At 36.4% G+C, this 14,980-nt stretch overlaps 1 protein-coding gene across 1 annotated transcript in view; it reads right to left on the bottom strand.

Annotated features, from left to right (window-relative positions):
• Positions 1–7,101, bottom strand: part of LOC137615135 (dipeptidase 1-like) — a 25,651-nt gene extending 18,550 nt beyond the window's left edge. The window contains exons 1-3 of the mRNA XM_068344767.1: positions 7,034–7,101; positions 739–922; positions 1–13 (exon numbers count right to left, since the gene is read on the bottom strand). The exon at positions 1–13 is cut by the window's left edge and continues 144 nt beyond it. Coding sequence (XP_068200868.1) covers positions 1–13; positions 739–896 — 171 coding nt within the window. The 5' untranslated portion in view covers positions 897–922; positions 7,034–7,101. The remainder of the gene's footprint in view (positions 14–738; positions 923–7,033) is intronic.
• Between the last annotated feature and the right edge of the window lie 7,879 nt (positions 7,102–14,980).

The raw sequence follows: 14,980 nt of genomic DNA, 5'->3' as shown, positions 1-14,980 counted from the left end.
AACATCGTTGTGCCTGCGGGTAAAGAAAACAATAAATTTGATTAGGAAATAATCTAAAAGCTTTTTTAAAGGAAATAACGAAATTTAGTAATTGTATTTGTAATTATGTTGGTCTGCTAATGAAAACCATTTTCATTAGGAAACACAGTAATAAGTGTATTAAAAGATTATTTTAAACGAAATAATGAAATTTAGTAATTGTAGTTTGTAATCATGTTGGTCTGCTAATGAAAACCAATTAAATTAGGAAACAGTAATCTATAAGTGTACTAAAAGCTCATTTCAAGCCAAATTTATGAAATTTAGTAACTGGTTTTTAACCATGTTGGTCTGCGAATGTAAACCAATTTCATTAGGCTATACAGTAATCTATAAGTGTATTAAAAGCTTTTAAACGAAATAATAAAATTTATTAATTATAATTTTTAATCACATTGGTCCGCTAAAGAAAACCAATTCCATTAGGAAATACAGTAATCTATAAGTGTATCAAAAGATTATTTCAAGCGAAATGATGAAACTTGGTAACTGTAGTTATCAATCATATTGATCTACTGCATATCGCATGGGACAGCAATTTAAAATGATCTACAGGAGCATTGCATAGTTCGTCAACTATATCACTCATAATCAATCTTAGTTCCATCAAAAACAAAGAGTAGATATCCAGTCACCCGATTGATTAACTGTCAATCTCCAGTCAACCAAACAATCAAATATCAATCATTAACGTCTCACCCATCAATCAAAGGCGATTCTCTAAGCAACCTCTTGGCGTGTTCCAGTCTTTCTTCGAAGGGACGCTGGGACCAGTGCAAAGAACCAGCCGTAGCCAGGTGGGGAGCACTTAGCCCTGTTAGGAGGACCAGGTGGAACAGAGTTCCAATCTGCAGCATTTTATGAGGGTTTGGAGTTTCCAGTTCTGAAAGAAAGAAAAATAGTCAAAGAATAAATAAATGAATATTTCAGCTAGCTTGCCCTCTCTACCATAAGGCTAAACACGACACAGTATTCTTGTTGGAGTTTCCAGTTCTGAAAGAATTAAGTAGTAGTCAAATAATAGATGAATATTTGAGCTGGCTTGCCTTCACCATAGGGCTCAACACGACACAGTATTCTTGTTGGTTTCCCGTTCTTAAAGAAAGAAATAGTAGAAGCATAAAAAAAGGAATATTTCAGCTAGCTTGCCCTCTCCACCATAAAGCTCAGCACTACACAGTATTCTTGATGGAGTTTCTAGTTCTGACATAAAGAAATATTAGTCAAAGAATAAATAAATGAATATTTGAGCTGGATTGCCTTCATCTTAAGGCTCAACACTAGTCAGCTTTCTTGTTGGAGTTTCCAGATCTGAAAGAAAAAAATAGTCAAAGAATAACTAAATGGATATTTGAGCTGGCTTGCCCTCTCCACCATAAGGCTCAATACTACTCAGTATTCAAGGGCATCTTAAAACTCAACACTTATTCCCTTTCTTCAATGGGCTATTTTCCCTGCTGGAACCTTAGGGCTTGTAGCATATCACTTATCCGACTAGGGTTATAGCTTAGATGATGATGATGATGATGATGATGATGATGATGATGATGATGATGATGATGATGATAATAATAATCTCCCCTATATAACCGAGTACAGTAAGTGTCTGGCAATATATATATATATATATATATATATATATTGGGGAAAATCACATAATTGCACAATGTTGTAAATTTGTGAGGTTAGACGGCAAGAGGGATAAAAAGATGCAGTATAGTAATGTTTAGTAATGCATAGCAGTGGCGGATTAACCATAAGGCAAACTAGGCACATGCCTTAGGGCCACAAAAAATCCAGGCCATTTCTGGTAGTCCAAAAACATTTTGATTATGACTAAGAGAAAAATGTTACCTGTCAGTTATCGGTAATTAGCCATGTTGTGAAAGGTCTGAAGTTGTTTACTATGTTTTAAGTGCTTTGGCTGTAAAACAATAAAATTCTTAAGTTTCGTAATCATCAGAACAACAGATATTTCTTTTGACGTTGTTTACATATTCTACTTGTATGTCCTTGTCCGTGTGTACTGTTGGTGGCAGAAACTCATAGAGAACCGTGAACGGTTATGGCCCATCATGAGTGACTCAGAGTGCTGACAGGTTTATTTCTGCCCAAATAGTTAATTTTTGCTTTGAGTTTTTGTTCGACACATGTTTTTTGCCAAACGATTCATCGAAACTTTTTGCTCATATTTTTGTTGTAGTAGTGTTCCTCATTGTTCTATTAATATTTTCTCAATTTTCTCACGTTATGTTCCATCATATGTAAATCAGTGAAAAGTTTCTTTCTACCTAGATCTGATCTAGGTAGAAAGAAACTTTTCACTGAATGAATGATCTAGTAGATCATTCATTCTGGCTTCGAGGTTTTACTTGAGACATGTTTTTGTCAAGTGATTCATGGATACTTTTGCTTATATTTTTCTTACAGAATTGTCCCTCGCTGTTCTATTAACGTTTTCTCATTTGTTTAGACACAGTATATTCAGTTACATATAAAATAAGAGTTTTAAGGATTTTTTTTATTTTTAACGACCAAGAACCAGTTTATCAGTCTGTCTGTAGGCTGTGTATGTTGGGTTCACTGTGTTTTAATCATCATTCACCAGATCTCCTGCTTAGAGGTAAGAACCCGTGTGTTTTATATTACTTCTTGTGTTTAAAAGATCTGATGATAAGAGTAAATACTCCTCGAAACGTAACATTTGAAAATCAAAGATGCTAGCTCAAGTACTACTATGCAATCAAGGTTTTCAATCTGCTTGATTTGGTGACATTCCCTCGGGACATTCATTTACATTCAATTACTTTGAAGTGGCTTTGCGAATTTACTTGTCACTGATGGCTACTAATTGCTCTGGTGAACGGTCATTTTCCCAGCTTACTCGAATTAAGGATGTAAAGCGATCCACAATGAGTCAGCACCGCCTTTGTGTGTTGGCACTTCTGTGCATTGAACAATATTTGCTATCCGAAACTGACTTCAGTTCTATGATTGATGAGTTTGCTACTGTCAAAGCAAGAAGTGAAAATTTAATGTATACAAAAACACATGTATGTAAAAGTACCTTACCTTAACATATGTAAAATTGATAAGGTTTTGTTTAGAAATAAATGTTTACTAATGGATATTTGTTATTATTGTACAATAAAATAAATTTTATCATTAGTTCAGGCCATATTTTAAAAAATCTTGAAATTTGCCTTAGGGCCACAAGAGCCTTAATCCGCCACTGATGCATAGTGTTCACTACGTGAGGTGCACAGTCAGCAATGACTTTGATATCTAATTGTTGCCGTTTTAAAAATTCCTAACTTCATCCTTCAATTTAAACGTCACTCACGAATGGCAGAGGCAAGAAACAGTTGCAATGCCCTAGAGAATAATCAAATATACCTATGATCAGCGCCCTAGCCCTGTCTCCACCCAAGCTACAACCAGGGAGGGCCAGGCAATGGCTGCTGATGACTCAGCACGTAGACCTATAGGCTCTCCCCATAAACCACAACTTTAGCTCACAAGGATGGTAAGGCTGCAGACACTACAAGAAACCATTAAGCTTGAGCGAATCTCGAACCCCAGTCCAGCAGATTGCAAAGCAGGGACGTTTCCAATAGGCTACCAGTTATTGTGATCTTGAAATATACTATAAACTAAATAGTCAATAACCGTAATCTTCAAGATCATGAACTTAATTTTCAAAGTACACTAATAAAAAGACCAAGATGTTATTCTTCATTATTATATACCGATAATTCACTTAACGTGGTATGACAATGAAACAATCTCCAAAAGATTTAGTAGATTTAAGAAGAAAGCCCTCAGAAGGATATTGAAAATTAAATGGCAGGCCAGGATTAGAAATGAAACTATAAGAGAGATTACTCGAGTGCCATAAGTTGATGAGATCATGATGAGGGGTAGATGGAGATGATTTGGTGATGCTCTTCGCATCACCAAATCAGACTTTCAGCTGCGCTCCACAACGCACTAGAAGAGTTGGAAGACCCCAGCTTACAAGGCTGAGAACTATGAAGCGTGAAGTGGGAGATGATGAATGGAGAGGTATTGAATTAAAAGCTCAAGATATAGACGACTGGGGAAATCTAACCGAGGCCCTTTGCGTAGATAAGCGAAGGAGGAGATGATGATGATGATTTAAACAAATATTTAGTCTAATTTCTATTATTACAATTTCCTAAAGCTTCAATTGCAATTATTCAAAAAATAACGTCAATCTTCAATTAATATCATTCGAATAACCCTGTCATAAATCTTAAATTGCTGCAAATTACATAAGGAGAAAATCTGCCCTCAATTACTGCCAATTCAAATAGCAAGAAATAAACCTTCAATTGATACTGTCTAAAAATAGTATACAGTCAACCTTTTGTTATTGTTAAATAAAAATATAATACTTGTTGTTTGAAAACACATTATTATTATTATTATTATTACTAGCTAAGCTACAACCCTAGTTGGAAAAGCAGGATGCTATAAGGTCAAGGGTTCCAAGAGAGAAAATAGCCCAGTGAGGAAAGGAAATAAACTACAAGAGAAATAATGAATAATTAAAATAACATTTTAAGAACTATAACATTAAAAAAACTTCAAAAACTTCAAAAACACGAAGAAGAGAAATAAGATAGAATAGTATGCCCAAGTGTACCCTCAAGCAAAAGAACTCTACCGCAAGACAGGGAAAGACCCTGGTAGAGGCTATGGCACTACCCAAGACTAGAGAGCAATGGATGGATTTTGGAGTGTCCTTCTCCTAGAAGAACTGCTTACCATAGCTAAAGAGTCTCTTCTACTCTTACCAAGAGGAAAGTGGCCACTGAACAATTACAGAGCAGTAGTTGACCCCTTGAGCGAGGAAGAATTGTTTGGTAATCTCCGTGTTGTCAGGCGCACGAGGACAGAGGAATGTGAGAAGAATAGGCTAGACTATTTGGTGTGTGTAGGAAAGACAAAATGAGCCGTAACCAGAGAAAGGGATCCAAAGTAGTACTGTCAGGCCAGTCAAAGGATCCAAAATAAAACTCCATTGGTTTACAAACGCATCAGGTCACGATTTAGTTACTGTCATTTCAGAATTTCGTAAAAATGAACCTTAAATCCCCACTGTCTACAGATAGCTAACATTCAAGTTAATTGTCAACTGTAAAGTCAAAATTTTAACTGCTGCTGTCAGTCCAGCAGCAGTTACTGTCATTTCAAAAATCATGAAAATAAACCTGGAATTACACTGCCTATAAATGAATAGTTGACCTTCAGCAAGTTCTCTTGCTTGAGGGTACACTCGTGCACACTTTTCTATCGTCCTCTCGTTTTGTTAAAGTTCTTATAGTGCATATATGAGATATCTATTTCAATGTTGTTACTCTTCATTAAATATTTCATTTTCCTTTCTTCCTTTCCTCATTAGACTATTTTCCCTGTTGGAGCCCTTGGGCTTATAGCATCCTGCTTTTCCAACTAGTGTTGTAGATTAGCAAATAATAATAATAATAATAATAATAATAATAATAATAATAATAATAATTTTAAGACAAAAATTGCTGCATTGTGCAAACGCATATCAATAAAATCAACCCACAATTACTATCATTTGAAAAAAAATAATCTTCAACTGCTAAGGTCTATAAATGCGTCAAGTCTAAAACCTTAGCTTACTGCCATTTCAAAAAGATGGAAATAACTCAATTGCTACTGTCTTTAAACATATAAAGTCAGACTTCTATTAATGTCTCAAAAAAAAAAAAAAAAATAGATGAACTAATTCTTCAATATCAGCCGTCTCAAAACCATAACGTCAGCTTTCTGTTGCTGTCATTTCAAAACTCATGAAATAAACCTTCATTTGCTGTAATCTATAATAAAAAAAATTAAATAAAAAAAACATGAGGTTAAGCTTTGGGTAACCTTAGATGCGCAATTTTCTCTCCCACCCCCATAAAACCAGTATTATTATTATTATTATTATTATTATTATTATTATTATTATTATTATTAGCTAAGCTATAACCCTAGTTGGAAAAGCAACATGCTATAAGCCCAAGGGCTCCTGCAGGGAAAAATAGCCTAGCAAATAAAGGAAATAATGACATAAGTAAACGGTATAAGAAGTAATGAACAATGAAAAATAGAATATTTTAAAACCATTAACATTAAAACAGATATTTCATATATAAACTATAAAAAGACATATGTCAGCCAGTTCAATATAAAAAAACATTTTCTGCAAGTTTGAACTTTTGAAGTTCTACTGATTCAACTACCCGATTAAGATCATTCCACAACTTGGTCAAAGCTGGAATAAAAGTTTTAAAGTACTACGCAGTATTGAGCCTCATGACAGCCTACTAGCATCTTCACTTACCCGATTATCTTGAAAACCTAACAGAATAAATGTAAAGAAAAAAAATGAATTTTAAGGAGATGAATGTCTCGAAAGAAAATAATAACGTTATGCCGTTGTTACCATTATTTATCATACGGAGGCAAAATCTCAAGTGTGTAATTATTATTATTATTATTATTACTACTACTACTATCACTATTATCATTATTACTAGCTAAGCTACAACCCTAGTCATAAAAGCAAGATGCTACGTAAGCCCAAGGGCTCCAACAGGAAAAATAGCCCAGTGACGAAAGGAAATATATAAACTACAAGAGAATTAATAAATAATGAATATTAAATATCTTAAGATCAGTTACGGCAAAGTAGATTTATTCATATATATATATATATATATATATATATACACACACAACCTATGAAGAGAGACCTACGCCAGCATGTTCAACGTAAAAACATTCGCAACAAATTTGAACTTCGGGAGTACAACCGATTTCTACGTTGGGAATACATAAATGCTTCAAAGCACAGAAGCACGCATTTTTACATATTTAAAAAAGCACACACGCGTGTGTTTAAATATGTAAAGACACGAAAGATTGTATTTCTTCTACAAGAAACATTACTTACGGCTGATCGTCAGAGATGGAAATGGCAAGATGGCAGGTTCCGAAAAATTCTCAACACAAGATAACCCACAATATTATTCTCTAATCAGTCAGCTGTTTTTTTTTTTTTTAATATTGATTATCAAAATGAACAACGTAATTTATGATAACGGGTGAGAAAAAGTATTATATAATACTGATTTTTTTAGGCTTTCCTTCGATTCATATTTTCTACGATCTACTGCTTGAGATATATATATATATATATATATATACAGAGAGAGAGAGAGAGAGAGAGAGAGAGAGAGAGAGAGACAAAAAAAAACTTCAGTTCATATTATACTGTATATACTGGTAATTGTTGTTCATAAAATATATATATATATATATATACATATATATATGTATATATATATATATATATATATGTGTGTGTGTGTGTGTGTGTGTGTGTGAGTGTATAAATACTTGCTAATCTACAACTCTAGTTGGAGAAGCAGTATGCTATAAACCAGAGGGACCCAACAGGGAAAATAGCTCAGTGAGGAAAGAAAATAAAGAAATATAATACAAGAGAAGTTTAAGAATAACAACATTAAAATCAATCTTTCATATACATTATAACCTATAAAAACTTAGAAATAGCTAGAGGAAGAGAAATAAGATAGAATCGTGTGCCTGAGTGTATCCTCAAGCAAGAGAACTCTACCCCAAGACAGTGGAAGACCATGTCACAGAGGCTTTGGCACTACCCAAAACTATTATCTTTATATTATCATTCAAACACCCCAAAACTAGAGTGCGGGGAGCAGTCACTCTCCCCCCAGCTCCATCCTGTGAGACAGCAACAAAGAGATGGAGCTGGGGGGAGAGTGACTGCTCCCCGCACTCTAGTTTTGGGGTGTTTGAATGTGCGTGGATGTAGTACGATAGAGAGTAAAAGATGTGAGATTGGAAGTATGTTTAGAAGTAGAAGGATGGATGTATTGGCCTTGTGTGAGACAAAGATGAAAGGAAAGGGTGAAGTGATGTTTGGTGAAATGTCTGGTAGAGTGTCTGGGATTGAAAGGGGAAGAGCGAGAGAGGGTGTGGCTTTATTGCTGAGTGAATGGATGACAGGTAAAGTAGTGGAATGGAAGGAGATATCATCTAGGTTAATGTGGGTAAGGGTTAGGATGGGTAGGGAATGTTGGGCGTTTGTCAGTGCGTATGGGCCAGGTAGTGAGAAAAGTGAAGAAGAGCGGAATGAGTTTTGGAATGAATTAACTAGGTGTGTAGAAGGACTGGGTAGAAGGAATTATGTAGTTGTTATGGGTGACTTAAATGCTAGAGTGGGTGCTGGAGAGGTAGAAGGTGTCATTGGGAAGTATGGCGTACCAGGTGAAAATGAGAGTGGTGAGAGACTGGTAGATATGTGTGTTGAACAAGAGATGGTAATAAGTGCTAGCTTTTTTAAGAAGAAAGATAAAAATAAGTATACATGGGCAAGAGTGGCAAATGGAAGAGTAGTAGAAAGGGCATTAATGGATTATGTGTTGATAACTAAAAGAATGTTTGGAAGATTGAAAGACGTGCACGTGTTTAGGGGTATGGCTAACGGTATGTCTGATCATTTTTTTGGTGGAAGGAAAATTGGTTGTAGCAAAAGAGTGGGGGAATAGAGTAGGTGGATGTAAAAGGGAGCTAGTGAGGGTTGAAGAGCTAATAAAACCTGGGGTAAAAAGTAAATATCAGGAAAGGTTGAAAATGGCATATGAAGAGGTGAGAGTAAGAGAAACTGGTAATTTAGAGGAGGAGTGGAAGTTAGCTAAAGAAAATTTTGTTGGGATAGCAAGTGATGTATGTGGCAAGAAGGTTGTTGGAGGCAGCATGAGGAAGGGCAGTGAATGGTGGAATGAAGGAGTGAAGGTAAAAGTGGAAGAGAAAAAGAGGGCTTTTGAAGAATGGCTGCAGAGTAATAGTATAGAGAAGTATGAAAAATATAGAGAGAAAAAGGTGGAAGTAAAGCGCAAGGTACGTGAGGCAAAGAGGGCAGCTGACCTGAGGTGGGGTCAGGGACTGGGTCAGTCATATGAAGAGAATAAGAAGTAGTTTTGGAAAGAAGTGAAGAGAGTAAGAAAGGCCGGCACAAGAATTGAAGAGACAGTGAAAGATGGAAATGGAAGGTTGTTAAAAGGAGAGGAGGCAAGGAAAAGGTGGGCGGAATATTTTGAAAGTTTGCTGAATGTTGAGGATGATAGGGAGGCAGAGATAATTGCTGTTCCAGGTGTTGAGGTGCCAGTGATGGGAGATGAGAATGAGAGAGAGATTACAATAGAGGAAGTGAGGAGAGCACTAGATGAAACGAGAGTAGGAAAAGCATCTGGTATGGATGGTGTGAAAGCTGAGATGTTGAAGGAAGGGGGTGTGACTGTAATTGAATGGTTGGTGAGATTGTTTAATGTGTTTTTGTGTTGTCAATGGTACCAGTAGATTGGGTCTGTGCATGTATTGTACCACTATATAAGGGTAAGGGAGATGTGCATGAGTGCTGTAATTCAAGAGGTATTAGTTTGTTGAGTGTAGTTGGAAAAGTGTATGGTAGAGTACTGGTTAATAGGATTAAGGATAAAACAGAGAATGCAATCTGGGAAGTACAGGGGGGTTTTAGAAGAGGTAGGGGTTGTATGAATCAGATTTTTGCAGTTAGGCAGATATGCGAGAAATATTTAGCAAAAGGTAAGGAGGTGTATGTTGCGTTTATGGATCTGGAGAAAGCATATGATAGAGTTGATAGGGAAGCAATGTGGAATGTGATGAGGTTATATGGAGTTGGTGGAAGGTTGTTGCAAGCAGTGAAAAGTTTCTACAAAGGTAGTAAAGCATGTGTTAGAATAGGAAATGAAGTGAGCGATTGGTTTCCGGTGAGAGTGGGGCTGAGACAGGGATGTGTGATGTCGCCGTGGTTGTTTAACTTGTATGTTGATGGAGTGGTGAGAGAGATGAATGCTCGAGTGCTTGGACGAGGATTAAAACTGGTAGACGAGAATGATCATGAATGGGAGGTAAATCAGGTGTTGTTTGCGGATGATACTGTACTGGTAGCAGACACAGAAGAGAAGCTTGACCGACTAGTGACAGAATTTGGAAGGGTGTGTGAGAGAAGGAAGTTGAGAGTTAATGTGGGTAAGAGTAAGGTTATGAGGTGTACGAGAAGGGAAGGTGGTGCAAGGTTGAATGTCATGTTGAATGGAGAGTTACTTGAGGAGGTGGATCAGTTTAAGTACTTGGGGTCTGTTGTTGCAGCAAATGGTGGAGTGGAAGCAGATGTACGTCAGAGAGTGAATGAAGGTTGCAAAGTGTTGGGGGCAGTTAAGGGAGTAGTAAAAAATAGAGGGTTGGGCATGAATGTAAAGAGAGTTCTATATGAGAAAGTGATTGTACCAACTGTGATGTATGGATCGGAGTTGTGGGGAATGAAAGTGATGGAGAGACAGAAATTGAATGTGTTTGAGATGAAGTGTCTGAGGAGTATGGCTGGTGTATCTCGAGTAGATAGGGTCAGGAACGAGGTGGTGAGGGTGAGAACGGGTGTAAGAAATGAGTTAGCGGCTAGAGTGGATATGAATGTGTTGAGGTGGTTTGGCCATGTTGAGAGAATGGAGAATGGCTGTCTGCTAAAGAAGGTGATGAATGCAAGAGTTGATGGGAGAAGTACAAGAGGAAGGCCAAGGTTTGGGTGGATGGATGGTGTGAAGAAAGCTCTGGGTGATAGGAGGATAGATGTGAGAGAGGCAAGAGAGCGTGCTAGAAATATGAATGAATGGCGAGCGATTGTGACGCAGTTCCGGTAGGCCCTGCTGCTTCCTCCGGTGCCTTAGATGACCGCGGAGGTAGCAGCAGTAGGGGACTCAGCAGTATGAAGCTTCATCTGTGGTGGAAATGTGGGAGGTTGGGCTGTGGCACCCTAGCAGTACCAGCTGAACTCGGCTGAGTCCCTGGTTAGGCTGGAGGAACATAGAGAGTAGAGGTCCCCTTTTTTGTTTTGTTCTTGTTGATGTCGGCTACCCCCCAAAATTGGGGGAAGTGCCTTTGGTATATGGATGGATTATCATTACTTGCTAAACTACAACCCTAGTTGTAAAAGCAGGATGCTATAAGCCCAGGGGCTCCAGCAGGGAAAATAGCCCAGTGAGGAAACGAAAAGTGAAAAACAAAATAACCAGAGTAACATCATCAAAATAAATATCTCCTATATAAACTTTAACAAAACAAGAGGAAGAGAAGTTAGATAGAATAGTATGCCCGAGTGTACCCTCAAATAAGAGAACTCTAACCCAAGACAGTAGAAGACCATGGTACAGAGGCTATGGCACTACCCAAGACTAGAGAACAATGGTCTGATTTTGGAGTGTCCTTCTCCTAGAAAACCTGCTTACCATAGCTAAAGAGTCCCTTCTACCCTTACCAGAGGAAACTGGTCACTGAACCATTGTAGTGCCGTAACCCCTTGGGTGAAGAAGAATTGTTTGGTAATCTCAGTGTTGTCATGTGTATTGAGGACTGAGGAGAATTTGTAAAGAATAGGCCAGAATATTCGGTTGATGTGTAAGCAAACGGAAAATGAACAGTAACCAGAGAGAAGGATCTTATGTAGTACTGTCTGGCCAGCCAAAATAGGCCTTTACTCCCTAGTGGTAGTATCTGAACGGGTGGCTGGTGCCCCGGCCAACCTACTACCGAGAACAATGGTTTGATTTTGGAGTGTCCTTCTCCTAGAAGAGCTGCTTACCATAGCTAAAATCTCTCTTCTACCCTTATTATAAGGGAAGTAGCCACTGAACAACTACAGTACAGTAGTTAACCCCATGAGCAAAGAAAAATTGTTTGGTGATCTCAGTGTTATTAGGTGTAAGAGGACAGAGGAGAATGTGGAAAGAATAGGCCAAACTATTCAGTGTATGTGTAGGCAAGGGAAAAATGAACCATAGCCAGAGAGAGGGATCCAAAGTAATACTGTCTGGCCAGTATATATATAATATATATATATATATATATATATTATATATATATATGTGCACACATAATTTTATGTGTTTATATATACAATATATAATATATATATATATAATATATATATATATATATATATATCAACACTTGCTCCTTATCATAGAGGTGAGATGAGTTATCTGGTAGGGCACTGGGACCGGGGAGGCCATCCAGATCCAAGGGACAAATAGGATGAAAACCCTTCAGATGCTACTTGAAGTAAAAGCTAAGAGGTTGAAAGACAAGATGGCCGAAAGAAAGCTGAAAGAGAGCTAAAGGAAAGGAAAAGGCTAAAAAGCAGGTGCAGATGAGGTGGTGATGGTGGGAGGGAGGGTGGAAGGTTGAAGTACACTGCCAATAGCCTTCAGTAACCCATACATCAATAAGAACATACGAAGTCTACTTCAAAAAAAAAAAAAAAAAAAAAAAAAAAACTCGTAAATGCGTATAAAAACAGGTTTCACTAGATCCTGGTTCAATTCAGATTATCATTTTAAAGTTTAAAGGCCACTCATGAATGGCAGAGGCAAAGGACAGTGACACTGACATTGCCCTATCAAGCAGGACAATGCCCTAGAGACTGACCATATATGCATATGATCAGCACCCAAGCCCTCTCTTCACCCAAGCTAGGGCCAAAGAGGGCCAGCCAATGGCTGCTGATGACTCAACAGATAAACCTATAAGCTCCCACAAACCATCCATCCTTAGCTCACAAGAATGGTGAGGTTGCAGCGACCAAAGAAACTAACGAGTTTGAGCGGGACTCTACCTCCAGTCTGGCGTTCACCAGTCAGGGACGTTACCACATCGGCCACCACAACCATGTACTTTGAATGCTAAACCACATTCTAACGTAATTTAATTAGAAAAATACTACAATTTCCATATATGATTCGATCCCAGTATTTATTCATATGTATGACAAAACCAGGTCATATCCAGGTCAATGTTCAGTTGAAACAGTTTTTTTTAAGGGGACTGATTAAGTTACATAAGATATTGATAAATATTCTATCATAAGTTTAACCCTTACATCTTTTCATACTCAAATTAACTATTCTTTACCAGTTTTTACTAGTTTTGTAATCATATATGAAAGATTATTTTTTTCTTTATATATTATTTTCCCAAGGATTTGGGATTTAAAAAAAAAAAAAAAAATTCTTTAAAATTTCCTAGACCCAATAACGGGACAATTAAAAAAATAGCAATTAATATTAATCAATTTGCACTTAAAGTAAAATAAGTGAACTCTTTATCTCTTAGCAACCCCAAATGAATCTTCTGAGAACAGAGCACACCTGGATACCTGTATACCACTTGCAAGAGTTCTCATGACCAACTTAGGCAAACAGGTCAGATGTACCAAAGACAGCGTAGAAACAATGCCAGTGCGTTATTGTTTTCTTTTTTTAAGATTTACAGTACAGTAGTTCTTTCGTTATTGGTTTTACGTGTACCAATATTTCTCCTTTAATCTGTTTTCCATTTGTGTCATTGCTTTTCATAATGATAATCATTCTATTGTAAGTGTGTGATATATATATATATATATATATATATATATATATATATATATATATGCATATATATGTATATATAATACATATATAAATGTATGTGTGTGTATATATATATATATATATATCCTGTTTATGTGTATGTATATATGTATGTATATATACTGTACATACATATACACACACACACATATATATATATATATATATATAAATATATACAGTATATACATCCCACACATTAGAAAGGACATGGAAAGCAGAAACTTTAACATTTTGGTCTATATTCATTGCGATCAAGCTAACTTGTGGGAATCCATCAGGTCTGAAATATGAGCAATAACACAATGTTCACATTTAGTCTTGATAATGGAAAAGATGGATTTCTGAATGTTGGTAGATCGTGATAAATATAAACCAAAACATATATATATATATATATATATATATACACATACACACACACTCTATGAACTTAACACAAAATGCCTGCAAGAATGCTTGATACCTACAGCTTGGAAAAATCTTATTATACTAATTCATAAAAATGGAGACACAAAAGACTTGAAAAATTACCGCCTAATAAGTTTAATCTTAATAATATATAGAATACTTACAAAGACTATATTAGGCCGAATAGAAAGGCAGATGGAATCTAATCAGCAAACAGGCTTTAGAAGTGGGAATTCAACAATTGACCTTATCCATGTAATTAACCAGCTAATGGAAAAATCACCAGAGTATGATAAACCACTATCTATGGCATTTATAGACTACTGTATTAGAAAGCTTTTGATTGTGTCAAAACCTCAGTAGTAATTAGTCTTTCAAAGACAAGGAATAGAAAAATCTTATGTTGGAACACTTGAAGATATCTATATGGGAAGTACAACAATTATAAAACTACATAAAGATAGTGAGAAAATTACGATTAAGAAAGGAGTTAGACAGGGGGACCCCATATTTCCTAAATTATTCACAGCGTGCCTAGGAATTTCTACAAACTTATATTTTATAAATGTAGGAATTAACATTAATGTGAATACTTTAACAACTTCATATATGCATAAGACATAGTTCTATTTAGTGAATCATTAGAGGAATTGCAAGAGATGATAGATGATTTGAATAGAGCAAGCAAAAATATATGACTGAATACGAGTAAAACTAAGATAATGTTCAATGAAAATGCAGAGAGACACCAAATAAGGGTTATGGACAAACCTCTAGACAATGTAATACTGATGATATTAATAAATGTCACTTTACCTTGAAGTTGGCATTTCTCCTGCTTACTGGACAAGTAAGGTGGAGTTGGAAGCAAGGAATTAGTTGCTGGAGGAGTATGACATGGGCGTTGGCGAGGATGCAGCTATAAATTTATTACTAACAGTTATATTAGGTTTTTTGGTCAA

This window comes from Palaemon carinicauda, chromosome 21 (assembly GCF_036898095.1).
Source record: "Palaemon carinicauda isolate YSFRI2023 chromosome 21, ASM3689809v2, whole genome shotgun sequence".
In the NCBI taxonomy this organism is placed as follows: Eukaryota; Metazoa; Arthropoda; class Malacostraca; order Decapoda; family Palaemonidae; genus Palaemon; species Palaemon carinicauda.
This window is presented reverse-complemented; position numbering and strand designations above follow the sequence as displayed.